The sequence below is a fragment of the Jaculus jaculus genome, chromosome 17 (assembly GCF_020740685.1).
Source record: "Jaculus jaculus isolate mJacJac1 chromosome 17, mJacJac1.mat.Y.cur, whole genome shotgun sequence".
Taxonomy (NCBI): domain Eukaryota; kingdom Metazoa; phylum Chordata; class Mammalia; order Rodentia; family Dipodidae; genus Jaculus; species Jaculus jaculus.
This window is the reverse complement of record NC_059118.1, coordinates 15,411,690-15,439,227: the sequence shown is the minus strand read 5'-3', so window position 1 is coordinate 15,439,227 and position 27,538 is coordinate 15,411,690. Positions and strand designations below refer to the sequence as shown.

General features: G+C 45.9%; 1 protein-coding gene across 1 annotated transcript; it reads left to right on the top strand.

Annotated features, from left to right (window-relative positions):
• Nucleotides 1–26,296, top strand: Lrrc2 (leucine rich repeat containing 2). The gene is made up of 9 exons (XM_045137002.1): nt 1–24; nt 7,349–7,492; nt 11,726–11,933; nt 13,037–13,193; nt 15,403–15,539; nt 18,786–18,931; nt 21,937–22,092; nt 23,721–23,857; nt 26,097–26,296. The coding sequence occupies exons 2-9, from the start codon at nt 7,368–7,370 to the stop codon at nt 26,144–26,146; spliced, it is 1,116 nt and encodes a 371-aa protein (XP_044992937.1). The 5' UTR covers nt 1–24; nt 7,349–7,367; the 3' UTR covers nt 26,147–26,296.
• The last annotated feature ends 1,242 nt before the right edge of the window (nt 26,297–27,538 follow it).

Genomic DNA, 27,538 nt, shown 5'->3' with positions numbered 1-27,538 from the left:
GTCGGCGCCCACGGCTCGGGGAAGGTGAGTGGCGGGACCCCTGGGTCGCCCGTCCCGCGCGGATGCCCTGCGGGGACAGGAGTGGGGGGTCGGGGGAGGTCCCGGCTGCCTGGGTACCCGAGGTGCTCGGCTGTTTACGACTTCACCTGGGGCGCGGGGAGCCTCCAGCCAGCCCGCGCGGACCGGGCGCTCCACGCGGATGTACATTTCACATCAAGAACCGCAATCGAAAAGCCGCGCGTGGTGGGCGCACGCCTCTTTAATCCCAGGGCTAGGAGGATCGCTGTGAGTTCAAGGCCACCCTGAGACTACATAGTGAATTCCAGGTCAGCCTGGGCCAGAGTGAGACCCTAGCTTGAAAAACAAAACAAAACAACCCACCACAATAAAACGGGGGTGGGGAGCACGTAGAACCCACAGGTTTCCCCCCCGCCACCGCCCCCCGCAACTGGGCTCCTGCTGGTGCAGTTTCGCCACGAATCCTTCCTGGTGCCCAAGATGGGACTCCAAAAAAGCTCTGCTCCAAAGTGCCGTCCCGTGGGTGATAAATCAACTTTGTTTGTGTCCGCTTCTGCTCTGGAGTGGGGAAGCCCAGAAAGCTTGTCGTGCGCCCCCTGGCGTGGGTGGGGCTGCGGTGGAGATGCCACGAAATGATCAAAGGCATTACTTTTTTTTTTTTTTTTTTTTTTTTGGCCTAAAGGGCTGGAGAGATGGTTCGGTGGTTAAAGGCGCTTGCTTGCAAAGCCTGGTGGTCCAGGTTCAGTTCCGCAGTACCCACGTAAAAGCCAGATGCACAGGGTGGCGCATGCACCTGGAGTTTGTTTTCAGTGGCAGGAGGCCCTGGAGAGGAGCCCATTCTCTCTGTGTCCTTGCAAATAATTAATTAATTAATTAAAAAAATAATAAATCCAACTCTGTAAGCAGCTCAACTTGGCTGGCTGGCTGTCTTGACAATAGCCAAAGTGTGTCATGGTCCCTTAGAACAGCGACATTTGCAGGAAAACCTCGTGACATTTGAGCTTGCATTGAATTGACCAAAGATCTTTGCAAAATTGATTTTTTTTTTTTTTTTTTGAGCCTTCCTGGGCGGCACATCCCATCTCTCACCAAACCTGTGAACGGGGTGCTGCTGTCTCACTGTGTCCACATGAGAACCCAGATAAGCCCCGAGTCAGGATTCCAGCCCAGGAGGTCTGACTAAGCCTCCGGTTCGGTTCCCTTAATCCTTTCGGTGCCCTCTATCTCCCCTGGCTTGATTTTCTAAGCTTAACAAATTACCATCCAAACACTGTGATGTCCCCAGGGAAACTCTGATCATGTGACATAAGAAGTAATTCGATTTAGAATTTGGCTCAGATGTTGTAAGTATTCGGACCCTAGTACTTTAAAGTTTTAGCCCCTACCCACCCCCCTGTTCTCTCAGAAATCTTCCCCTGCCTTCCAGGACTGGAGCCCAGGTGGTGACCTTATGTCAGGATAGAATGGGATTTGTGAATCACAGAGCTCTGTATCATCAACCCCCCCCCCTCCCGGCCCCCATGGCACCTTGGAGGTACACAGCAGTTCCCGATGGTCACAGTCATTCCCTTGGGACCAGCTAGAGGATACACCTAGAAGGAGGATGAGGAAGGCTGGGAACTGGACCACCCAAGTCTTAGGGGCAGGAAAAGCCCGTGGGGAACCAGGCCTTTCTTTCAAGCTTTTCAGGTGACCTCTGGCACCTCCTTAACTCCATGCCCCCATTCCTACCCTTGCTCTCTCCTTCCTTCCTCTCTCTCTCTCTCTCTCTCTCTCTCTCTCTCTCGCCACCACTCAGAGGGCACGCCAACAATTGCTTGGCATATATTTGGAGGACTTTGTTGGGATCTGACTTTCCCATGGTGCTCTGAGGTGTTAGCCTGGCATGGCACCCAACTCCACACCTCCAAGAAGAGAAAGGACTAGGTGACCTGAATGTCCCTTCCCAACCCCCCCCACCCCCCCCCCCCGGCCCCTGCATATGACTTCTGAGTGGAGACCGGTGCAGTAGTGCCAGGGGACATATTGTTCAAGTCACACCCTCTGGCTCAGGGCGAGAGACTTCTGTAAAGTGATTCTAATAACTGGGCTGGGCAGAGGGGCATGGAAAGTACATCAACCAAATCTGTACTGATGGTTCTTTCTCCCCCCACCCCACCTCGTTTCCTGTCCCTGTGAAGCTGTCCTGCCCTCTCTTTCTCCATAGGGGTAACCTCCTAACACAGCAGTTGGTCCAGCAGTGGCTGGCTAATCCACATGTTCTTATGCAGATTCTCTACTAGCATGGAAGGGACCCCATTAATCTTTTGGGTGCCCATGCCCATCAGTTATTTAGGGCTCCCAGGAATGGAAGACACAGATACGCACCCAGTATCTGGTTCAGTTTACATGGCTCTGGGATGGGGTCACGGCGTGAGGTTGGCACCTGTAGACGTTGTGGGCCTCATCTGAGGCTGTGGCGCTTCTGTCTGTGTGGGGTTAAGGATGAGGTGACAGAGAGGGGCCCCTATGCCCTCCCATCTGCCGTAGGACCTGATCTGTGTTGACAGGGGCCCAACAGAGCCCAAATTTAGCGACTCCTGAGGGGCTGAAAGTCAGTAGTGGGCCTCCGTGGACAGATAAAATAGAATGAAAAGCAGTCAAATAACTTAACTTCCATTAAGTCTATGAAACAAGCAATAGACTAAGACAGAAAATTGCAGAAAGAGTGCTAGGGATGTATTCCGGTTGCTAGAGTGCTTGCTTAGCATGCACAAAGCCCTGGGTTCAATTCCCTGTACCTCATAAAACCAGGCCTGGTGGAACACACCAGTAATTTCAACACTGGGCAGGTGGGGCAGGAAGATCAGAAGTTCAAGGTCATCCTCAGCTATCTAGCAAGTTCAAAGCCAGACTAGGTTATACAGGAAACCCTGGAAGAAAGAAAGAAAGGAAGGAAAGAAGGAAGAAAGAAAAAGAAAAGGAAGGAAGGAAAAAGAGCAAGCAGGGGACCTCCTTGAGATGCAAAGACTTGGAAGTCTAGTCTCCAGCAGAGGACATTGGTGTCGAGTTGGGGGTCTGTGGGGATGAGCAACTTGGGTTAAAAGAGCAACACATACTGAGCCATAATTGAATGTGTGGTGTGTGCACACACGTGTGTACGTCTGTTCTGCGAGGAGACACAGTGAGGAGCCAGGAACCATGCAGGAGTGATTTCTGGGTAATGGTGGATTCATCCATGAGGTGGAGCAGTAAGGTAACCCCAAGGTGGATACATTCTAAATGAGCGCATTTGGAGTCTTCACAGGCACCACATAGGAGCGGCTGGTTAAGGAAGCAGGTTGATCTAGGTACCAGATGCCACCATGAGTTGAGACTGTTCTTTGTGTCTTAAATTTTTTGTTTATTGTTATTTATTTATTTGAGAGTGGCAGACACAGAGAGAAAAAGAAACAAATAGAGAGAGAGAGAATGGGCACGCCAGGGCCTCCAGCCACTGCAAACGAACTCCAGATGCATGCGCCCCCCCCCCTTGTGCATCTGGCTAACGCGGGTCCTGGGGAATCGAGCCTCGAACTGGGGTCCTTAGGCTTCACAGGCAAGCGCTTAACTGCTAAGCCATCTCTCCAGCCCCTTTGTGTCTTCTAATTTTTGGCCCACTCTCTTAGTAATTTGTTGCTACAGAATAAGTTACATCTTCAAACAACAATTTATTTTGTTTTTTGAAGGTAGGGTCTCACTCTGGCCCAGGCTGACATGGAATTCACTCAGGGTGGTCTCGAACTCACAGCGATCCTCCTACCTCTGCCTCCCAAGTGTTGGGATGAAAGGTGTGTGCCACCACACCCGACCAAGTGACGAATTTTTTAATTTTTAATTATTTTTATATTTAGAGAGAGAATTGGTGCGCCAGGGCCTCAACCACTGCAATTGAACTCCAGATGCTTGCACTACCTAGGTGGGCATGTGCAATCTTGTGCTTGCCTCACCTTTGTGCATCTGGCTTACATGGGATCTGGAGAGTCGAACATGGGTCCTTAAGCTTCTCAGGCAAGCGCCCTAACTGCTAAGCCATTTCTCCAGCCCTTTTAATTTTTTCTTTTGAGGTAGGGTCTCACTCTTGCCCAGGCTGACCTGGAATTCACTCTGTAGTCTCAGAATAGCCTCAAACTCACCACAGTCCTCCTACCTCTTCCTCCCAAGTGCTGGGATTAAAGGCGTGCGCCACCATGCCAGGCTCAAACAACAATTTTTTTTTTTTCTCGGCGGTGGGGGCGGGGAGGAATTCAAGGTAGGGTCTCACTGTAGCTCAGACTGACCTGGAATTCATTATGTAGTCTCAGAACTTGCCTCGAACTCAAGGCAATCCTACCTCTGCCTCCCACGTGCTGGGATTACAGGCATGCCCACCGCACCCAGCTCACAGCAAATATTTTCACCTGAACAGTTTCTGAGGGATCAGAAACGTGAGGTGGCCTACGTGCCTGGTTCTAATGCATGATCTCTCACAAAGTTAGAGTCAAGATGCCCAGAGAGGGAGTTGCAGTCTTCCAAGTGCTCAGTCAGGCAGAAGCCCTGTTTTAAGGCTTTTAAGACTGTAGTAGGCTTTTCCTCTAGATTGCCTGAGTGTCTTGATGACTTGGCTATTGACTTCCCCAGGGAGTGTGATAGTCAATATTATCAACTTGATCTAGAATCACCTAGGAGACAAATCCCTCAGCATGACTATGAGGGAGTTTCTAGATTGGGTTAACTGAGGTGGAGAGACAAACCCTAAATGCGGGCATCACCATTCCATGGGCTGGGATCCTGGCCTAAATAAAACAGAGAAAAGAGGGGCAGGAGAGATGGCTTAGTGGTTAAGCCCTTGCCTGTGAAGCCTAAGGATCCCAGTTCGAGGCTCAATTCCCCAGGACCCACGTTAGCCAGATGCACAAGGGGGCGCATGCATCTGGAGTTCATTTGCAGTGGCTGGAGGCCTGGTGTGCCCATTCTCTTATCTGCCTCTTTCTGTCTTTCGCTCTCAAATAAATATATAAAAATAAACAAAAAGAGAGAAAAGAGAACTGAGCATAAGTATTCATCTTCTTTCTGCTTCCTGACTGTGAGAATAATGTGACTAGCCACCACCCTGGCCTCGAACTCATGGTGATCCTCTTACCTCTACCTCCCAAGTGCTGGGAGTAAAGGCGTGCGCCACCACACCCAGCTTGTGAGGTTCCTTGTCCTCCTCCTCCTCTTCATTTGGTACTGGGGATGGAAGGTCGGGCTTCATACACACCATGAAGTATGTATTTCCCTAGCCACCAATGAGCCTTAGTTTTCAATTTTTTTTTTTTGGTTTATTTTTATGTATTTATTTGAAAGTGACAGAGAGAGAGAGAGAGAATGGGTGCGCCAGAGCCTCCAGCCACTACAAATGAACTCCAGATGCATGTGCCCCCTTGTGCATCTAGTTAACGTGGGTTCTGGGGAATCAAGCCTCAAACCGGGGTCCTTAGGCTTCACAGGCAAGCGCTTAACCACTAGGCCATCTCTCCAGCCCAGTTTTCAAACTTTTGTTTGTTTGCTTGTTTTGGATTTTTCAAGGTAGGCTCTCTCTCTAGCCCAGGCTCACCTGGAACTCCATAGTTCAAGACTGATCACAAACTCACAGTGACCCTCCTACCTCTGCCTTCTGAGTGCTGGGATTAAAGGCGTGCAGCCCAGGCATGTTTTCAAATTTTAATACCATTATATTCAGGCTAGAAAGATGGGTTAGCACTTAAGGTACTTGCCTGTGAAGCCTAAGGACCCAGATTTGATTCCCAAGTACCCACATAAGCCAGATGCACAAGGTGGCTCATACTTCTGGAATTTGTTTGCAGTGGCTAGAGGGCCTGGCATGCCCATTCTCCCCCATCCGCTCTTTCTTTTTCTCTCTATCAAATAAATACATTTATTTTTCTAAAAAAAGAGGAATTGGGCATGGTGGTGCACACCAAGCCAGATTCGATTCTCCAGTAGCCACGTTAGTCAGATGCACAAGGTGGTGCATGCAGCTGGAGTTGATTTGCAGTGGCTAGAAGCCCCGGTGGGCCCATTCTCGCTCTCCCTCTCTCTTTCTCTTTCTCTCTGCCTTTTTCTATCTCTCTCAAATAAAAGTAAAATAATAAAATTTAAAGAAAATATTTTAAAAGTAGTTATATTCTATCCTTGGCCCTGAGAGAGAATGCATATGTTTGTGTTGTGATCTAGTCATTGAATTTACCCTCTACTTGGAAGACTAAATACATATGCTAGCAAGTTCAATACAGTGTGGGACACGATGCTTGAGGAATGTCTACTGGCTTTGGGAGGTCAGAGTTCAGCTGCAGGGGAGGGAGATGTGTACGATGTTTTAGGGAAGATAACCTCAGGTGAGAGCTGAATTATAACTTATGCAGAGTGCCACCAGGTCGTAAGAATATCAGCAAACTGCCATCCCAGAAGTGCTGACTTCAGTGACTTATATTTAATCTCCAAGACTGCGTTGAAACTATTTTTGCCAGGCGTGGTGATGCATGCCTTTAATCCCAGCATTTGGGAGGTTGAGGTAGAAGGATTGCTGCGAATTTGAGGCCAGCCTGGGACTACAGAGTGAGTACCAGGTCAGCCTGGGCTAGAGTGAGTGCCTATCGCAGAAAACTAAAAACAAAACAAAAAACTAGGAGCTGGAGAAGTGGCTTAATGGTTCAGGCACTGGCCTGTGAAGCCTAAGGACCCATGTTTGTCTCTCCAGATCCCATGAAAGCCAGACACACAAAGGTGAAGCAAGGTCGCACATGCCCACTAGGTGGCATAAGCATCTGGATTTCAGTTGCAATGGCTGAAGACATTTTCTATCTCTCCTCTCTGTCTCTAAAAATAAAACAACAGCCGGGCGTGGTGGCGCACGCCTTTAATCCCAGCACTCGGGAGGCAGAGGTAGGAGGATCACCGTGAGTTCGAGACAACCCTGAGACTACATAGTGAATTCCAGGTCAGCCTGAGCCAGAGTGAGACCCTACCTCGAAAAAACAAAAAAACCTAATAATAATAAAATAAAATAAAACAACAACACTATTTTTGGGCTGGAGGGATGGCTTAGCAGTTAAGGCGCCTGCCTTCGAAGCCTAAGGATCCAGGCTCGATTCTCCAAGTCCCACAAAAGCCAGATGCACAAGGTGGCACATGCATCTGGAATTTGTTTGCAGTGGCTAGAGACCATGGAGCACCCATTCTGTGTCTCTCTCCTCTGTCTCTAATAAATAAATAAAAATAAATCTTAAAAGTATTTTCTTCTGTGTGCACTGAAGCTGAAATCTGTTTTTTTTTTTTTTTAACCAAATAGGTAATTTCATGCTCCAAAAATGGGACATAAAGTGGTCGTGTTTGATATTTCTGCAGTCAGAGCCTTGTGGGAAACTCGGGTCAAGAAGCACAAAGCAAGGCAGAAGAAAGAGGAAGAAAGACTGGAAAAAAGCGCATTGGAAAAGTATGGTTTTTTTTTAATGTTGTTTTTTTTTTTTTGGTTTTTTGAGGTAGGGTCTCACTCTAGCCCAGGCTGACCTGGAATTCACTATGGAGTCTCAGGATGACCTCAAACTCACAGCAATCCTCCTACCTCAGCCTCCCTAGTGCTGGGATTAAAGGTGTGTACCACCACACCCAGCTTTTGTTTTCTTATTTTTATTTATTTATTTGAGAGTGAGAGAAAAATACAGAGGGACAGAGACTGAGAATGGGCGTGCCAGGACCTCCAGCAAATGAACTCCCTTGTGCATCTGGCTTATGTGGGTCCTGGGGAATCGAACCAAGGTTCTTTGGCTTTGCAGACAAACGCCTTAACCACTAAGCCATCTCCCCAACCCAAATATGGGTTTTCATATGGATTCTTCCTGCTTGTTTAGGGATGGGATTTGGCCCGGCCACTGTCAGGCAATGGAGGATTTCCTCTGGGATTTCTCCCTGCCAGGGATATTTTACTTCTTGTTGGACTTCAGAACCCTGTTGCCCAGTGTAAGCCCTTGAATTCTTTAACATCCAAAGTTGTAAAGGCCAGCCTACCATCCAGATACTGTGCTTGGGGCTGGGCATGGTGTCACAGTCTGAGCTAAGAGGGTCACTGTGAGTTTGAGGCCAGCCTGGGCTACAGAGTGAATCCCGGCTCACCCTTGGCTGCTGAGACCCTGCCTCAAAAAGAAAACAAGACCAGGCATGGCCACACATGCCTTTAATCCCAGCACTCGGGAGACAGAGGTAGACGGATTCCTGTGAGTTTGAGGCCACTCTGAGACCACATGATGAGTTCCAGGTTAGCTTGGGCTAGAAAGTAAGACCCTACCTTGAAAAACCAAAAACACAAGACAAAGAACCAAAAACAAAACAAGACTGGATATTGTGGCACACACCTTTGATTCCAGAACTCGGGAAGCTGAGGTAGGAGGATCACCACTAAGCCATATGTTATCTGTGGACATCTGTGAGCTGTTTTCTGCCATGCATTTTAGCATTGCCTATTGAGTTGATTCTAGATAAGATTTTTTTTGTTCATTTACTTGGACTGAAATGGTGGAATTTACAGCCAGGTGTGGTGGCACATGCCTTTAATCCCAGAGCCCGGGAGGCCGAGGTAGGAGGATCGCCGTGAGTTCGAGGCCACCTTGAGACCACATAGTGAATTCCAGGTCAGCCTGGGCTAGAGAAGAAAAACAAAAGCATATTTATGATGAGCGTGAGTCACACCATTGCATTAGCACCACACAAGAAGGATGCAAAGAAGACAAGCTAGGAGGGCTGAGCGCTCCGGAGGCTTTGCTTGTGTCTATGCTTTATATTCTAAGGAGTGTGGGTACAGCAGCGCCTCCTGCCGCTGCAGATGAACTCCAAACACATGCCTCACTTTGTGTATTTGGCTTTATTTGGGTACTGGGCCATCAGACTTTGCGAGTAACTTTGCAACTTTAACTGTTGAGCCATCTCCCTAGCCTCCCCCCTCCTTTTTTTTTTTTGGTTTTTGGTTTTTGGAGGTAGGGTCTCGCAGTAGCCCAGGCTGACCTGGAATTAACTATGGAGTCTCAGGGTGGCCTTGAACTCACGGCAATCCTCTTATCTCTGCCTCCCTAGTGCTGGGATTAAAGGCATGTGCTACCACACCAGGCCATAAATATAATTTTTCAAAGTACTAAATCAATTTCTTTTTTTTTTAATTTTTATTAACATTTTCCATGATTATAAAAAAATATCCCATGGTAATCCCCTCCCTCCCCCCTCCCCACTTTCCCCTTTGAAATTCCATTCTCCATCATATTACCTCCCCATCTCAATCATTGTACTTACATATATACAATATCAACCTACTAAGTACCCTCCTCCCTTCCTTTCTTTTCCCTTTATATCTCCTTTTTAACTTACTGGCCTCTGCTACTAGGTATTTTCTGCCTCATGCAGAAGCCCAATCTTCTGTAGCTAGGACCCACATATGAGAGAGAACATGTGGCGCTTGGCTTTCTGGGCAATTTCATTTTTGTGTATAACTTTTACTCACGTTTTATGAATTTCTGTGTGCACCACTACACTTGGCAGCATATTTGTTTATTTATTTACTTTTAGAGACAGTGAGGGACAGAATTGGTGTGCCAGGGCCTCAGGCACTGCAAAAATGCAATTGAACTCCAGACACCTGTGCCACCTAGTGGGCATGTGCAAACTGGCGCTTGGCTCACCTTTGTGCGTCTGGGTTATGTGGGATCTGGAGCGGTGAACCTGGGTCCTTAGGCTTCGCAGGCAAGGCTCCTTAACCACTAAGCCATCCCTCCAGCCCCTGTTGTGTTTTTGAAGTAGGGTCTCACTCTGGCCCATGCTAACCTGGAACTTACACTGTAGTCTCAGGCTAGCCTCGAACTCAGTGATCCTTCTACCTCAGCCTCCTGGGTGCTGGGGTTAACAGGTGTTGCTAACACTTGTGACTCCCCTAGCCCTTTAAAAAAATAACTATTTATTGAAAATTTCCATACATGTAGACAATATACCACGATCTCTTTGCTCCTAGCACCTGGGGGTGAGGGGAGTTCTCCTTGGCTAAAATAGGCTCACCTGCAGAAGAACCCGACCCTAAGGGTTTAGAGAAGTGTTGAGCTGATGTGACACCCTTGGATTCCAAAAGCCGGCGTCTCTGCAAACTGTCCTCCAGCTGCTGTGGGATGGCCTCTGTCCCTTCCTCTCTGCCTTTCATTGTGTGAAACTGCTCAACGTGTCCCACGGGTGTGCAGGCTTGATGCTGAGTCAGGCTTAGTGTCACTGGGCGGGCCTCATCTTAACCCAAGACAGCAGACTTATCCAGGCTCTGCAGGCCTTTTTGAGCTCAAACCCAAAACAGCACCAGATTGGCTGGGATGGATGAGGTGGGATACAGCGTGGGGACAGAAAAGGAATTTGATGGTTTTAGTCAGCAAAATTAATTCATAATTTTCCTAATTCAAGAAAATCAGCTTCTTGGGCCAGGGAGATGGTTAAGCGGTGAAAGGAAGTTGTTTGCAAAGCCTGCTGGCTCAGGTTTAATTCCCTAGTACCCACACAAAGCCAGATGCACAAGGTGGCCGCATGAACCTGGGGTTCACCAACAGTGGCAGGAAGCCCTGGCATGCCCATGCTCTCTCAGATAAATACACAAACATATTTTTTTAAATGTATTTTATTTATTAGAGAGAGACAGAGAGGGAGAGGAATGGGCGTGCCAGGGCCTCCAGCCACTGCAAACGAGCTGCAGACGCAGGCACCACCCTGTACATCTGGCTAACACAGGCACTGGGGAATAGAAGCTGGTTCCTTAGGCTGAGCCATCTCTCCAGCCCATAAACATATTTTCTTCTTCTTCTTCTTTTTTTGTATCTTATTTGTTCAAGAGAGACAGGCAGAGAGAGAGAGAGAAAGAGAGAGAGAGAGAGAGAGAGAAAGGGAAAGAGAGAGAAAGAGAATGGGTACAGCAGGACCTCCAGCCACTACAAACAAACTTCAGACAAATGCGCCAACCTGTGCATCTGGCTTACATGGGCATTGGGGAATTGAACCTGGTTCTTTGGCTTCACAGGCAAGCTCCTTAACCACTAATCCATCTCTCCAGCCCATAAACATATATTTTAAAGATAAAGAAAATTGGCTGGTCATGGTGGCGCATGCCTTTAATCCCAGCCCCTGGGAGGCAGAGGCAGGAGGATCACCACGAGTTCGAGGCCACCCTTAGGCTACATAGTGAATTCCAGGTCAGCCTGGGCTAGAGTGAGACCCTACCTTGAAAAACCAAAATAAATAAATAAAATAAAAAATAGAAAAAGAAAATTAGAGCTAGAGAGATGGCCCAGTGGTTAAGGTGCTTGCCTCCAAAACCTAACAATGTAGGTTCAATTCTCTGCAGTCCCCAGGCTGGCGTTGAACTCACAGCAATCACCTGCCTCCTGAGACCTGGAATTAAAGGCATGTGCCACCAACCCAGGCTTCCACCTCTACTCTTTTTTAGCTGCAGTAAGTAGTGATCCCAGAAGGCCTTTAAATTCCCCCGCATCCGCAGAGGCAGGAGGAACAGAGCCACGCAGGGCCATGCAGTGTGCCGTGGGGGTCAGGTGCCAGTGGGGTGAAGAACTGCACCTGCACTCAGGTGACCCGACCCGCTTCTCCAGGCAGGAAGCCGCCATGCCCAGGAGCGTAACGGTGTCTCTGCTGCCCGTCTTAGGATAAAGGAGGAATGGAACTTCGTGGCCGAGTGCAGGAGGAAAGGCGTCCCCCAGGCCACGTACTGCAAGAACGGCTTTGTAGACACCAGCGTGAAGCTTTTGGAAAAGCTTGAGAGGAACACGCTCGTAAGGCAGGGTGTACTTGCCAAGGACAGGGACAAGCGGAGCAGCCCATTTGTGTTTGAACTTTCAGGGGAGCACTGGACGGTGAGTCAGCGTGTCTGTCTGTCTGTGTGTTTGCAGCAAACCGAGGTTTAGTGTAGCACTGTGACTGAGGTCCACTGCCTTGGCCATGGGCACGTGAATGCTCTGGCCTTTGGAGGTCTTTCCAGTGGATATGGAGGAACTCATCATCTGCCCTGAAGTGGGTCCTCCTGTCTTCTTCTATTTTCTTTTCTTTTTTTGATTTATTTGAGAGCACCACACCCAGAGCTTTGAACTAGGCAAGACCTCTACCCACAAAGGTAGTCACTAGCTTCCCTTATGAAGTATTTCTTGTTTGTTTATTCTTTTTAAAAAATATATTTTATTTGTTTATTTGAGAGGGGGATGAAAGGGGAGAGAGAAAGGGAGAGAGAAAGGGCGCTCAAGGGCTTTCAGCTGCGCAAATGAACTGTAGACGTGTGCACCACCATGTACATCTGGCTTATGTGGGTTCTGGGGAATTGAACTTGGGTCCTTTAGCTTTGCAGGCTAGCGCCTTAACCACTAAGCCATTCCTTCACTGGGAATGTGAATTTAGATCCTCATGCTTGTAGGACAAACACTTTGCCCATTGATCTATCTCCCTAGCCTCTTAATAATTTTTTTGTTTTTGGGTTTTTTTTTGTTTCTCGAGGTAGGGTCTCACTCTGGTCCAGGCTGACCTGGAATTAACTCTGTCATCTCAGGGTGACCTTGAACTCATGGCAATCCTCCTACCTCTGCCTCCCGAGTGCTGGGATTAAAGGCGTGCGCCACCATGCCCGGCTCTAATTTTTATTTTGAGACAAGAGTTCACGAAGTTGCCCAAGCTAGCTTTATTTTTATTTTTATTTATTTTTTAAAAATTTTTGTTTATTTTTATTTATTTGAGAGCGACAGAGAGAGAAAGAGGCAGATAGAGAGAGAGAGAGAGAATGGGTGCACCAGGGCCCCTAGCCATTGCAAATGAACTCCAGATGTATGTGCCACCTTGTGCATCTGGCTTACGTGGGTCCTGGGGAATCAAACCTGGGTCCTTTGGCTTTGCGGGCAAGTGCCTTAACCACTTAAGCCATCTCTCCAGCCCTGAATGTTGGTTCTTCCTGATGTTGCTCATTCTGTTGTAGGAGCTTCCAGACTCATTGAAGGAGCAGACGCATCTCAAAGAGTGGCATATCCACAGCACCCTGATCCAGATCATTCCTGCATACATTGAGCTATTTCAAGCAATGAGAATCCTGGATTTGCCAAAAAACCAAATCTCGCGTCTTCCAGCTGAAATTGGTACGTTACTGGGCAGGAGTCTCGAGGCTTATCTGTGGTGCAGGCCGGTGTGGACAAGCAACAGCATGCAAATACTCCATTGGCTGTCCCCAACTGTGCCAGGATTCAGCTGGGCTGTTGTCATGTTTCCCAGAATGTCCCTTTTGGGACACAGAAATGCTATAATCTTGCCCCCATAACTCAGCATTTACAGACATTTCACAATTGCTTAGAAACCGGGACTGCTTATTTATTTTCTTTCACTTTTAGATATTCAAACGTGGGAGCTGGAGAGATGGATCAGCAGTTAAGGTGCTTACCTGCAAAACCGAACAACCGGGGTTCAATTCCCCAGTACCCACATAAATCCAGATGCACAAAGTGGTGCATGCATCTGGAATTCAGTTACAGCAGTTGGAGCCCCTGACGTGCCTGTTCTATCTGTCCATCCCTCTTCTTTCTATCCATCCCCCTGCTTGCAAATAAATAAATAAATGTTTTTCCAAAAATTCGAACATGTAGCTACATTTAACGGCACATGCCTATAATCTCAGCACTCAGGACCCATAGACAGGAGGATCAAAACTTCAAGGCAGGCCTGGGCTATGTAGTGAATTCTATGTAATTTGGATTACATAGTAAGACCTTATTCAGAACAAACACCAAGAGTTGGAGAGATGGTTTAGTGGTTACGACGCTTGCCTGTGAAGCCTAAGGACCCAGGCTCAATTCTCCAGGTCCCACATAAGCCAGATGCACATGGTGGCACATGTGTCTGGAGTTCGTTTTCAGTGGCTAGAGGCCCTGGCATGCCCATTCTCTCTCTCTGTCTCTAATAAATACATAAGTAAATAAATCTGTAAAAGAAACAAACACCAAAACAATAAAAGAGAAATACAAACATATGATCATTTGATTATTGTAAGCATAGAATGTTTGGTTTGTTTATTTATTTATTTATTTTGAAGCAGACTATTTACTCTAGCCCAGGCTGGCCTTGAGTTTACAATAATCCTTCTGCTTTAGCCTCCTGAGTGGTGGGATTTCAGGTACGTGAGCCACTACAATAGGCTTACTTGTGGGTTTGTTGTTTGTTTTGTTTTGTTTTGTTTTTTGTAGTGCTTTGGATCAAACCAAGAGCTATGCACAGGCGAGGCAAGCATTTTACCACTGTGCGACATCCCCAATCTCATTTTGAGTTAAAAATAAAAATTTATTCATTTAATTACAAGGAAAGAGAGAGAGAGAGAGAGAGAGAGAGAGAGAGAGGGAGAGAGAATAGAGACAGACAAAGAGGATGGGCATGCCAAGGACTCTAGCCACTGCAAACAAACTCCAGATAATGCACCACTTTGTGCATTTGGCTTAAAATTTAAAAAAAAAATTTTTTTTTTCAGAGAGAAAGAGGGAGGGAGGGAGGGAGGGAAGAGAGAGAGAGAATGGGCACACCATGGCCTCTAGCCACTGCAAATGGACTTCAGTTGCATGTGCCACTTTGCGCATCAGGCTTACGTGGTCATTGGGGAATCAAACCTGGGTCCCTAGGCTTCGCAGGCAGGTGTCTAAACCACTAAAGCCATCTCTCCAGCCCCCCTTCCCATTTTTAAATTTTATTTCAGAGAGAAAGAGGTGAAGAGAGAGGACTTTTGAATTTATTTTATAGGATAGGGATGATATGGTCTATTTCCCACCCTTTCTTTCTTATTAATTATTTATTTATTTCTGTGTGTGTGTGTGTGTGTGTGTGTGTGTGTGCACACATGTGTGTGTCAGGGCCTCTTGCCACTGCAATCAAATGACAGATGCTTGCACCGCTTTTTACATGAGTGTCTGGAGAATTGAACGCTGGTCAATTTTTTTTTTCAGATTTTTATTTATTTGACAGAGAAAGAGGGAGATAAATAGATAGAGAGAGAGAGAGAGAGAGAATGGGCACACCAGGGCCTCCAGCCACTGCAAACAAACTTCAGATGCTTACACCCCCTTGTGTATCTGGCTAACTTGGGTCCTGGGGAATCAAACCTGGGTCTTTTGGCTTTGCAGGCAAACACCTTAACCACTAAGCCATCCCTCCAGCCCTTTGTTTGTTTGTTTGTTTTTGTTGTTTATTTTGTTTTTTGAGGTAGGGTCTTGCACTAACCCGGGCAAGCACCACCACACCCTGCTTGTTTTTGTTTCTAAAAGACCTTGAAGAACCTACTCAGTGGAGGTTGACTTTTTCTCATGCCAGGTCGTTTGAAGAACCTGAAAGAACTCAATGTGAGTTTCAACCACCTGACAAATATTCCCCCCGAACTGGGAGACTGTGAAAATCTGGAAAGACTAGACTGTTCTGGGAATCTGGAACTAACGGAGCTCCCCTTTGAAGTAAGAAACACACTTTTCTACAGTATGATGTATGATTTACTTTTATTTCATTTATGACTTGGAATGGTTTATACGATGGGCAAGAAGTGTTTTTTTTTTGCTTTTTTTTTTTTTTTTTGGTTTTTCGAGGTAGGGTCTCACTCTGGCTCAGGCTGACCTGGAATTCACTATGTAGTCTCAGGGTGGCCTCGAACTCTCGGCGATCCTCCTACCTCTGCCTCCCGAGTGCTGGGATTAAAGGCGTGCACCACCACACCCGGCAAGAAGTTTTTTGTTTTTCATTTATTTTTTTGTGTGTGTAGGTATATGGACGTGTGTGGAGGTCAGAGGACAACTTCCGTGTGTCTGTCTGTGAGACAGGGTCCCTTTGCTGTGGCACACAAAGTGCCAGGCGGCCAGCGAACATCAGACTAGCTGGCCGTGAGCCGCTGATTCTCGGCTCCGTCTCCCATTGTTGGACATGTGTTGGGGTCACAGATGCAGGAACCACTTTGCATCTGGCTTTATGGGTGCTGGGGAATTGAACTCATACTAGCAGGTTTTGTAAGTAAACGCCTTTGACCACTGAGCCATCTCCCTATAAGACGAAGATAAAAAATTCAAATGGGACCAAGGATATAAGTCACCAGCAAGCTCTTGCCTAGAATGTATATGGCACTGGGTTTGATCCCCAGCACTAGAAGAAAAAAAATTCAATTTTTATCAAATTTTCTTCCTGTTTATATGTCTGCCCTATCTTCTTATTACCTAAACTTTATCATCTAGCATTGTATTGGAGGAGCTCAAACTCAACGTCTTGGCAATATCATCGCGTCTGTTCACTGTGAATTCTCATTTAGCCCAACCACTGAGGACCTCTCTGCACGCCCATCTCTGTCACGTGACTCTGCATTCACTAAACATTTCCCATCCTCATGAAGATGTTTCTTTTTATAAACATTTTACTTTTATTTATTTATTTGACAGAGAGATTGGGAATGGACACGCCAGGGCCCCCAGACACTGCAAATGAACTCCAGATGAGTGCCCCCTTGTGCATCTGGCTTACATGGGACCTGGGGAATCGAACCGGGGTCCTTAGGCTTCACAGGCAAATGCCTTAACCACTAAGCCATTTCCCCAGCCCATGAAGTGAAGTTGCTTCTTACACAAGTAATTGATACACTGGTGATGTCAGATTCAAATAAAATAGCAAGTAGAATGGGGTACCCGTAGAAGGTTGAGCACAGAATTAACAGGAGTTCTGAAACAAGGGCTAAGACAACGAAACTCCCCAGCTGCGTGAGCCTTCCTGTGCGCGAGCGTCCTGTTAATGACGGACTGTCAGATTTTGATCTAAGCAATATCGGGATTTTCAGAAAACTTATAATTACTATTTTTTTAAACTTTATTTTTTATTTTATTTATTTGAGAGAGAGAGAAAGAGTCAGAGAGAGGGGGAGAGAGAATGGGCACACCAGTGCCTTCAAGCCACTGCAAACGAACTCCAGACGCATGAGCCCCCTTGTGCATCTGGCTTACGTGGGTCCTGGATAGTCGAACTGGGATCCTTTGGCTTTGCAGGCAGAAGCCTTCACCGCTAAGCCATCCCTCCAGCCCCTATAGTTAACTATTTTTCCTAACTTTTCAGCTCCACGGGGCATACTGGTTCGTTCTGTTTTGCATATATCCATAATAGTGGAAAATAAGCCATGATAATTCCCTCCCATCCCCATTTCCCCCCTCACAAAGATACCTTCCATCACATTACTTTTCTTTCTTTCTTTTTATTCGTTTGCACTTGTGTATGTGTGTATGGGCTGCTGCAAACAAATACCAGACCCTTGTGCCATTTTTTTTCTGTCTGGCTCATGTGGGCCGCTGGGGAACTGAGCCCTGAGCCAACAGCCTTTGCAAGTAGGTGACTTTACCCACCGAGTTAACTCCCCAGCCCCTATAATTACTTTTCAAAAAAAATTTTTGTTCAGTTTTGTTTTTTGAAGCCAGGTCTCACTCTAGCTCAGGCTCCACTGAAGCCATCTCTCCAACCCAAGTAATTTTCTTCTAATAGGTTATCTTACAGCCTAAAAGTGTATTATCTGTATTTATTGTTAAAAGACAAGAGCTTCCCGATCTGCTCGGGCCGACAATAGCGGTTTAGGTGACCACTGTGCTCTATGGCACTTGCCCTCTGTCCTCTGTGACACGCTGTACCCTTGTCTTCTCCTCCGCCTTTCCAACTTCTGAGGAGCCTCAGGACCCAAGTCAAATATTCCATTCTCTGGGAAGTGGTTTTAAAAAAAATGTTATGATAAGCCGGGCGTGGTGGCGCACGCCTTTAATTCCCGCACTTGGGAGGCAGAGGTAGGAGGATCGCCAAGAGTTCGAGGCCACCCTGAGACTCCATAGTGAATTGCAGGTCAGCCTGAGCTAGAGTGAGACCCTACCTCAAAAAAAAACCAAACAATAAAAAAAAGTTATGATACATAGATAGATGGTAGATAGAATGGGCACACCAGGGCCTCCAGCTACTGCAAACAAACTCTAGACGCATGCGCCACCATGTGCATCTGGCTTACGTGGCTTCTGGGGAATCAAACCTGGGTCCTTTGGCTTTGCTGGCAAGAGTCTTGACTGCTCAGACATCTCTCCAGCCTGGGAAATCTTTTTTGACCTCTGACTCTTAGAAGCCCTGCCACGTGGCTAAGCAAATTTACCATTTACTTCTCTGTGTCACCAAGCATTGCAAGTTGAAAGTTTCTTCCAGTGGGTCTAAGTGGATAGAATTGCATTGCTTGTGAAGGCGCTGACTCCTTGAGGGCAGCCAGGGTGCGCTGTTTATTCCCATCTCGCCGTCAGGTACAATACAGGAGGGAGTACAGTGAATGGATGCCCCGCGGTTGCTCCGCAGTGCAGGCTACTTGTTTCTGTCTTGCACGTGTTCATGGAAAAGAAACATCAATCTAAAAATTACTAGTTGATGGAGCCGAGGAGATGGCTCAATGGTCAAAGGTTTGTTTGCAAAGCCTGCTATCCCAGGTTCGATTCCCCAGCCACTCTCATAAAGCCAGATGCAAAAAGTGGGGCTGGCATAATGACATTCATTTTCAGACCCTGGCATGCCCACGCATGCCCACACATACACACGTGCACACACATGCATGTACACACACACACACACACACACACACACGCATACACACACACGCAAATAAATATTTCCCATTCCTGCAAGAGTAATCAGAATATTCTGTTATTCCTTTCTAGTTAAGCAATTTGAAGCAAGTTACATTTGTAGATATCTCAGCAAACAAGTTTTCCAGTGTCCCCATCTGTGTCCTGCGGATGTGCAATTTGCAGTGCTTGGATATCAGCAGCAATAACCTGACGGACCTGCCACAGGACATAGACAGGTAGCTACTTGTGTTCTGAAGGTGAGGTGTATGAACTGGTTACTAATGCCTTAACACCGGAAGCTTTTTTTTTGCTTTTTCGAGGTACGGTTTCCCTCTAGCCCACGCTGACCTAGAATTCAGTATGTAGTCCCAGGGTGGTCTCGAACTCATGGCGATCCCCCTACCTCTGCCTCCCGAGTGTTGGGATTAAAAGTGTGCGCCACCACGCCTGCTTTAGCACTTTTAATTTGCTACCACATGAATATTGTTTGAAACAGCTACATTTCCAAGTTATTCTTTATAGGAAATTATAGATAAGACCATTTCCAATCTACATGACACATATATATGTATATTACATGCATATGTGCATTTGAACACATCTTCATTGCCTTGGACTTTAATTTGCTTCAGGCTGTCTTTTCCTTTCTCTCTCATTTGTTCCCTCTTCCTTCATTCTGTCTCCTCCCCTTCCTGCTCCTCCCTCACCTTCCTTCCTTCCTTCTTTCTCTCTTAAAAAATTTTTTGGGGGGGCTCGAGGGATGGCTTAGCGGTCAAGGCATTTGCCTGCAAAGCCAAAGGACCCAGGTTCTATTCCTCAGGACCCACATTAGCCAGATGCACAAAAGAGCACATGCATCTGGAGTTCATTTGCAGTGGCTGGAGGCCCTGGAGCACCCATTCTCTCTGTCACAAATAAAAATAAAAAGAATTTTATTTATTTGAAAGAGAGATGCACATAGAGAGAGAAAGAGACAACAGATGTGTCAGGGCCTGTAGCCACTACAAATGAATTCCAAATGCATGTGTCGCCTTGTACATCTGGCCTACATGGGTACTGGGGAATTGGACCTGGGTCCTTTGGTTTTGCAGGCTAACGCCTGAACTGCTAAGCCATCTCTCTAGCCCCCCACTTTTATTTTGATAAGAGTCTTGTGGTCTAGTCCAGGTTGGCCTTAAACTCATGATCCTCCTGCCTCACTCCTGAGTGTTGGAACCAGGCATCCACAACCAGCTTACAAAAGATTTTATTTATTTGTTGTTTTGAGATGGGGTCTTGTTATGTAGCCCAGGCTATCCTTGAACTCACAATCTCCTGCCTCAGCTTACTAAGTGCTGAGATGACTGATGAGTCACATGACTGTGTTCCAGTCTTCACAGAATGGCTTTATTAATTTTCTTCCACACAAGTAGAAAAGAAAAGTTAGCTGGGCATAGTGGCACATACCTTTAATTCCAGCACTTGGGAGGCAGATGTAGGAGGATTGCTGTGGGTTTGAGGCCACCCTGAGATTTCATAGTGAATTCCAGGTCAGCCCGGACTAGAGCAAAACCCTACCTCAAAGAAAGAAAAGAAAAGAAGAAAATCTATTTTGCATAGAACATAGAATAGATGCATATATCCTGTTTAGAACATCAATGAGGACAATCTATGTGTTTCATTTATTAATTTATTGAATATATCAATTTGTTGGGGGGGGTTGTTGTTTTGTTTTTGAGGTAGGGTCTTTCTCTAGCTCAGGCTAACCTGGAATTCATTCTGTAGCCTCAGGTGGCTTCAAATTCATAACCATCCTCCTACCTCTGCCTCCTGAGTGTGTTTAAAGGCGTGTGCTACCATCCCCGGCTTGTGCATTTCTTTTTTATTCTGTATTTTCCTCCCTTGCTTAATACTTAAAACACACACACACACACACACACACACACACACACACACACACACACACAATGGAGGAATAAGTTGTATGAAATAAATTATGTTCCCCAAATCTGCTTATTCTCATGCCAGCTCTGGTATGGTTCATGCCCGTTAACCATGGGAAATGCAGGAAACACTTAGTGGAGGGGCTTGCTGACCTCCGAGGCCCTGTTGTGGCCTGTTGCAGTTACCTTCTCATTGCTGGGACAAAGCACCGACCAAAAGCAGAATATGGGAGGACAGAGCTTATTTCAGTTTATAGGGTTTCCCCCCACCAAGGTAGGAGCTTGCTCTAGCCCAGGCTGACCTGGAATTCATTATATAATCTCAGAGTGGCCACTCTCAAATAAATAAATAAATAAATAAATAGCCGGGCGTGGTCTCAGGGTGGCCTTGAACTCACAACGATTCTCCTACCTCTGCCTCCCGAGTGTTGGGATTAAAGACATGTGCCACCACGCTCGGCTGTTTATTTATTTATTTATTTATTTGAGAGTGGCAGAAAGAGAGAAAGAGGCAGAAAGAGAGAGAATGGGTGCACCAGGGCCTCCAGCCACTGCAAAACAACTCCAGACGCATGTGTCCCCTTGTGCATCTGGCTAAATTGGTTCCTGGGGAATTGAGCCTTGAACCGGGGTCCTTAGGCTTCACAGGCAAGTGCTTAACCACTAAGCCATCTTTCAGCCCTGAATTCTTTTTTAAATTTATTTTAAAAATATTTTATTTTTCTTTGTTTATTTGAGAGAGAGAGGAGAGAGAGAGAGAATGGGCATGCCAGAGCCTCTAGCCAGTGCAAACAAAGTCCAGATGCATGTGCCCCCTTGTGCATCTGGCTTACGTGGGTCCTGGGGAATCAAACCTGGGTCCTTTGGCTTTGCAGGCAAGTGCCTTAACCACTAAGCCATCTCTCCAGCCCTAAAACTTATTTTTAAATTTTATTTATTTATTTCTGAACAGAGAAAGAGAGAGAATGGGCACACTGGTGCTTTTTGCCACTGCAAACTCCAGACACATGTGCTACTTTGTGCATCTGGCTTTACGTGGGTACTAGGGAATCAAACACAGGATGTCAGGCTTTGTGAGCAAGAGCCTTTAACCACTAAGCAATCTCCCTAGCCCAAGAACTGAATCTTTAGTGCTCAATTTAAGTCAAGAAAAGCAAATCACGTCAGCTCAGCTAACTCTATTTATTTGTAGAAACCACACCACACACGCACACACACACACACACACACACACACACAAGAGCAGGAGTTCCCTATTGGGACATACTTGTAGGTCACTTTGAAAGGAAGATTTTCTGATCCTCTCTACCCCTCCATAGGCTGGAAGAACTTCAGAGCTTCCTCTTGTATAAAAACAAGCTGACCTACCTTCCTCAAGCCTTGCTTAACCTCAAGAAGCTCACCCTGCTGGTGGTCAGTGGGGACCATTTGGTGGAGCTCCCAACAGCCCTCTGTGACTCCTCCACGCCTCTCAAGTGAGTATAGACAGACTGGCGAGAGGCAGCAGCCTCCTGGGCCCGGCCAACTATTCAGGAGCCAGACTAGATGGTTCACATACTCCTGAGAACCTGCCTCCAGCTTCTGCAGACCCTGAAGTGCCTTTGGAAAATGATGTGGGGAGGTTGAGCTCAGATGATTGCTGGAGCAATGAATGCTGCTTGCTGATGGAAGGCATGGGGAGCAGATGCTGGGGGCCCTGGCTGCTCTCTCAATCTTCACTAAAAGGCCTTCCCAAAGCATGTCAAAAAAGTCTCTAGTATCTAAACAAAAAGGGTACTCTATCTTTTTTGGACAAAAAAAAAAAAAATACCAGAAAGATAGGATTTCTTCCAAAAATTATGGATAAGTAGTAATGTCATTCCAACCATGGCTTGACTGAATGGTGCAAAAGTATTTTTCCTGAGATAAAAAATGTTTTAGAAACAGGCGTAGTGGGGCATGCATGTAAACCCAACCCCTAGGTAGGAAGGTCAAGAGTTTGAGGCCAATCTGGGCTATATAAAGAGATCTTGTCTCAACCGGGCGTGGTGGCGCACGCCTTTAATCCCAGCACTTGGGAGGCAGAGGTAGGAGGATCACTGTGAGTTCGAGGCCACCCTGAGACTACAGAGTTAATTCCAGGTCAGCCTGGACCAAAGTGAGACCCTACCTCAAAAACCAAAAAAAAAAAAAAAAAAAAAAAAAGAGAGAGATCTTGTCTCAAAACAACAACAAACAAATTGCCAGTGGGATTAGCACTGCACATGATGTATAAAAGGGTGCCAATTTAGAGAGACTGCACACTCATGAGACTTTATATATGTCTATGATTTTTTTTTCCCCCAAAGTAGGGTCTCACTCTAGCCCAGGCTGACCTGGAATTCACTATGTCATCTCAGGGTGGCCTCGAACTCTCGGAGATCCTCCTATCTCTGCTTCCCCAGTGCTGGTATCAAAGGCGTGCGCCACCATGCCCGGCTGTGTCTGTGATTTTTATCCTTATGCAGAAACCAGAACCAGGTTCTGTGGATGGAGGATTGCAGGCATGGTGAAGGCCAAGTCAAATAACTCTGGTTGGTTGGCTCGTTAAGTTTGATTTATTATTTATTTATTTGTGTGCGGCAGGGTCTCATGTATCCCAGGCTGACCTCAAATTCATTATATAGCCAAGAATAACCTTGAATTTTTGAAGCTCCTGATTCCATCTCCCAAGTGCTGGAATTGTGTGTTTGTGCCATCACACCTGGTTTGTGTGCATGCTGGGTAAGCAGTCTACCAACTGAGCTACATCTCCAGCCCCTGAGTTATGTTTTGAATTGATAAGGGGAAAAAAAATAGCAAAGGGCTGCATATGGTTCAGTGGTAGAATGGGCAGGTGGTGGGGGACAGAAAAGAATAACCAATGAAAGAAAACTGCTTAAAAAGTTCCTTTGTACTCTGCAAATGTGTGGACTTTTGTTTTTGTTTTTGTTTTTTCCGAGATAGGGCTGGCATCACTCTGAGCCCCATGCTGGCCTCCCCCCTCAGCCTCCCAAGTGCTTGGGATTCAAGATACACCCGGCTTAGCAGGCTGTGAGGCATTTTGCATGTGAACATATGTTCTTTTCCATCCTTTCTTCCACAGGTTCATAAGCCTTCTGGACAATCCTATTGAGAAGACCCAAAGCGAAGACGTCGATGAAATACTAGAAAGTGAACAAGAGCGCCAGCATTTTGATAAAGAGTTTATGAAAGCCTATATTGAAGATCTTAAAGAAAGAGGTGAGTTGCTCATACTTAACGGTATCTAAAAAAAAAATTACAAATTCCACTCACTCATGCAAGACATATATAGTCATAAATCAGTGACAAAAATCTTATTGACTAGGAGGCAGGTTACTTTGTTAATGTTTGTTGCCCCTCTAAAACAAACAAACAACAACAAAAACCTAAAATGATTCATTTCCTGAAAACATGAGGTTTTTCTGAGCACACTTAGATGCTTGCTACATCATCAGCTACTTTTTTTTTTTTTTTTTTTTTTGGTTTTCTGAGTTAGGGTTGAGATGGCTCAGTGGTTAAAAGTGGTTAAAAGGCACTTGCTTGCAAAGCCTGAAACCCTGACGGCCTGGGTTTGATTCCCCAGTACCCACGTAAAGCCAGATGCACAAGCTGGTACATGTGTCTGGACTTCTTTGGCAGTGGCAGGAGTGCCCTGGTTCACCCATACTTACTCTGTCTGCATCTTTCTCTTTCTCAAACAAATAAATGAAAACATTTTTAAAAGCCAAAAAAAAAAAAAAAAAAAATCACCAAATTAAAACGTAAGGGCATGGTGGCATATGCTTTTGACCCTAGCACTTGGGAGGCAGAGGTAGGAGAATCACTATGAGTTCAAGTCCAGCCTGGGACTACAGTGAGTTCCAGTTCAGCCTGGGCTAAAATGAGGCCCTTCCTTGAAAAGACCAAAAACTAAAAGTAAAAAAGTAAGGGTTGCATCATGTATTTCTGTATGTATATTATATAACTGTATATGAAGCATTTTTTTCATTTTTTTGTTATTTTTATTTATTTATTTATTTGAGAGTGAGAGAGAGAGAGAGAATGGGTGCACCAGGGCCTCCAGCCACTGCAAACGAACTCCAGATGCATACGCCCCCTTATGCATCTGGCTAACGTGGGTCCTGGGTAATCAAGCCTCGAACTTGGGTCCTTAGACTTCACAGGCAAGCACTTAACTGCTAAGCCATCTCTCCAGCCCAGTTTTTTTGTTTTTTTCCCCAAGGTAGGATCTCCCTCTAGACCAGTCTGTCTCAGAATTCATTATGTAGTCTTAGGCTGGCCTTAAATTCATCCAATCCTCTTACCTCTGCCTCCTGAATGCCAGGGTTAAGCGTGTATGTCACCATGCTTGGCTTATATGAACTTTTTTAGTGCGTGTGTGTGTGTGTGTGTGTGTGTGTGTAGGTATGTGTTTGACGCAGCACTTAAGAGGAGGTCAGAGGACAAGCTTGGAGTCAGTCTCCATCCTCCACATGGCTAAGGTGGAGTCTCCCTTGTTTGCTGCCGGGTAAGCCAGGCTAGCTGGCCCGCAGGCTGCTCGGATTCTCCTGTCTTCGCCTTCTGTCTCACTGGAGGCATTTGATGAATGGGTACTTATGCTACCACGTCCAGGTTTTCATGAGTTCTGAGGCTCAAAGACAGGGTTTTGTGCGGGCTAGGCAAGTTGCTACCACTGAGCTACATCCACAGCCCCCAAACAGCCATTTCTTACAGCTCAGCCTGTATACAATTGACTGTGGTTCGGTAGTTTTTTGGGTTTTTTTTTTTTTTTTGGAGGGAGAGTTGAGGTAGGGTCTCCCTCTAGCCAAGGCTGACCTGGAATGCACTACGTAGTCTCAGGCTGGCCTTGAACTCACAGTGGGCCTCCTATCTTTGTCACTCAAGTGCTAGGACTAAAGGTGTGTGCTATCACACACCTTTGTCATGGCATTGGCCCTCAGCAGACAACTTCTGAGTCCATTAGAAAATCCATGTTTATCGGGAGCAAAGGTAGATTTAATCCTACCACATGAAATTAAAGGCGTGCCTCACCATACCTGGCTTAGGAAATAGATTTCTTCTTCTTCTTTTTATGTATTTTATTTATTTATTTATTTATTTGAGAGAGAAAGAGGGAGAGAGAGAGCAAGAAAGAGAGACTCCAGGGCCTCCAGCCACTGCAAACAAACTCCAGACACATGTGCCCCCTTGTGCATCTGGCTAACGTGGGTCTTGGAGAATCCAACCGGGATTCTTTGGCTTTGCAGGCAAACGCTTTAACTGCTAAGCCATCTCTCCAGCCCAGGACATAGCTTTCTAACAAGCTCCTTTGGATAAAACTTGGCTGTGAAGAGAGAGATTAGGACATTAACTAGTGAGATAGGCAGGGCTAAAAAGTTTATTTAGCAGGCTATTGCAGGAAGTTATTTTATAATGAGAATAAATGAATAGCTAAGTATATGTTTTTCTTTTGTTGCAGAATCTGTTCCCAGTTATACCACTAAGGTATCTTTTAGCCTTCAACTTTGATATCATCCTTCAGAAGACCACAAAATCTCACTGTCTGGCGGAACTCTATGCATTTATTTATTTAATTCTTTTGTTGGGGGGGGCAGAGAGTTTTGAGGTAGGGGCCCACTCTTGCCAAGACTGACCTGGAACTCACTCTGTAGTTCCAGTCTGGCCTCGAACTCACTGCAATCCTCCTGCCTCTGCCTCTTGAATGTTGGGATTAAAGGCATGTGCCACCATGCCCAGTGGAAGTCTTAGTCTTTGTGTATGGGCTATGTCTTCTAGGAACCATAGCTTGTGCTTAAGGATAAAGTCTAGAAACCATTGTCATAGGTGTTAAGAAAAGTAATTTTCACATTGCAAACATATGAAGTCCTTCCTTGAAAACTGGTAAATATATTGATATTTACAGGTTTATTTGCATATACTTATTTCCAAATAATAAACATTTAATACTTTAGAAAGGAGAGCATTTTTAAAAATTTTAACTTAAAGACTAAGTTCTGATTTTTTTTTTTAATTGAGGCAGGATATCACTGTAGCCCAGGCTGACCTGAAATTCACTGTCGTCTCAGGGTGGCCTCGAACTCATGGCAATACTCCTACCTCTGTCTCCCAAGTGAGTGCTGGGATTAAAGGCGTGTGCCACCACGCCCAGCCCAAGTTCTGAATTTGAATGCATTGTTTTCAAGAAGCAAGGACTTTAGCAGCATTAAAAAAAAATACATTGATTTATTGGGGGGGGGCAGATAGAGAGAGAAAGAATGGGTACACCAGGGCCTCTAGCCACTGCAAACTCCAGATGCATGTGCCACCTTGTACATCTGGATTATGCGGGTACTAGGGAATTGAACCTGTGTCCTTTGCCTTCTCAAGCAAGCACCTTAACCACTATGCCATCTCTCCAGCCCTTTAGCAGCATTTTTATTGCTGTTTTTATATTGACAAAGAAAATTTTCATTACTTTGAAAATGCTTGAGTGTATTTATCCCTTTCATTTATTTTTTAATTATTTAGTTATTTATTTGAGAGAGGGGAAAAGGCAGACAGAGAGAGAGAGAGAAAATGGGTGTGCCATGGCCTTCAGCCTCTGCAAATGAACTACAGATGCATGTGCCACCCTTTACATCTGGCTTATGTGGGGCATCCTTTGGCTTTGCAGGCACACGCCTTAACCGCTAAGCAGTCCCTCCAGCCCCTTTTCCCTTTTATTGATAATGTTGCTCCTTTGGTTTTTAAAAACCACAATTTCCACATTTGGAATTTAGTTTTGGCAAGTGTAATTTGGCTGGCAGGACAGACTTGACTGTGCACTGGGTACCAGAGGCTCAGACGGTGTGTGGATTAACACTAGCTGCAAATGTGGGCCTGGCTGGTCATGGGACCCTTCAAAAGGTTTAGATGGGTAGC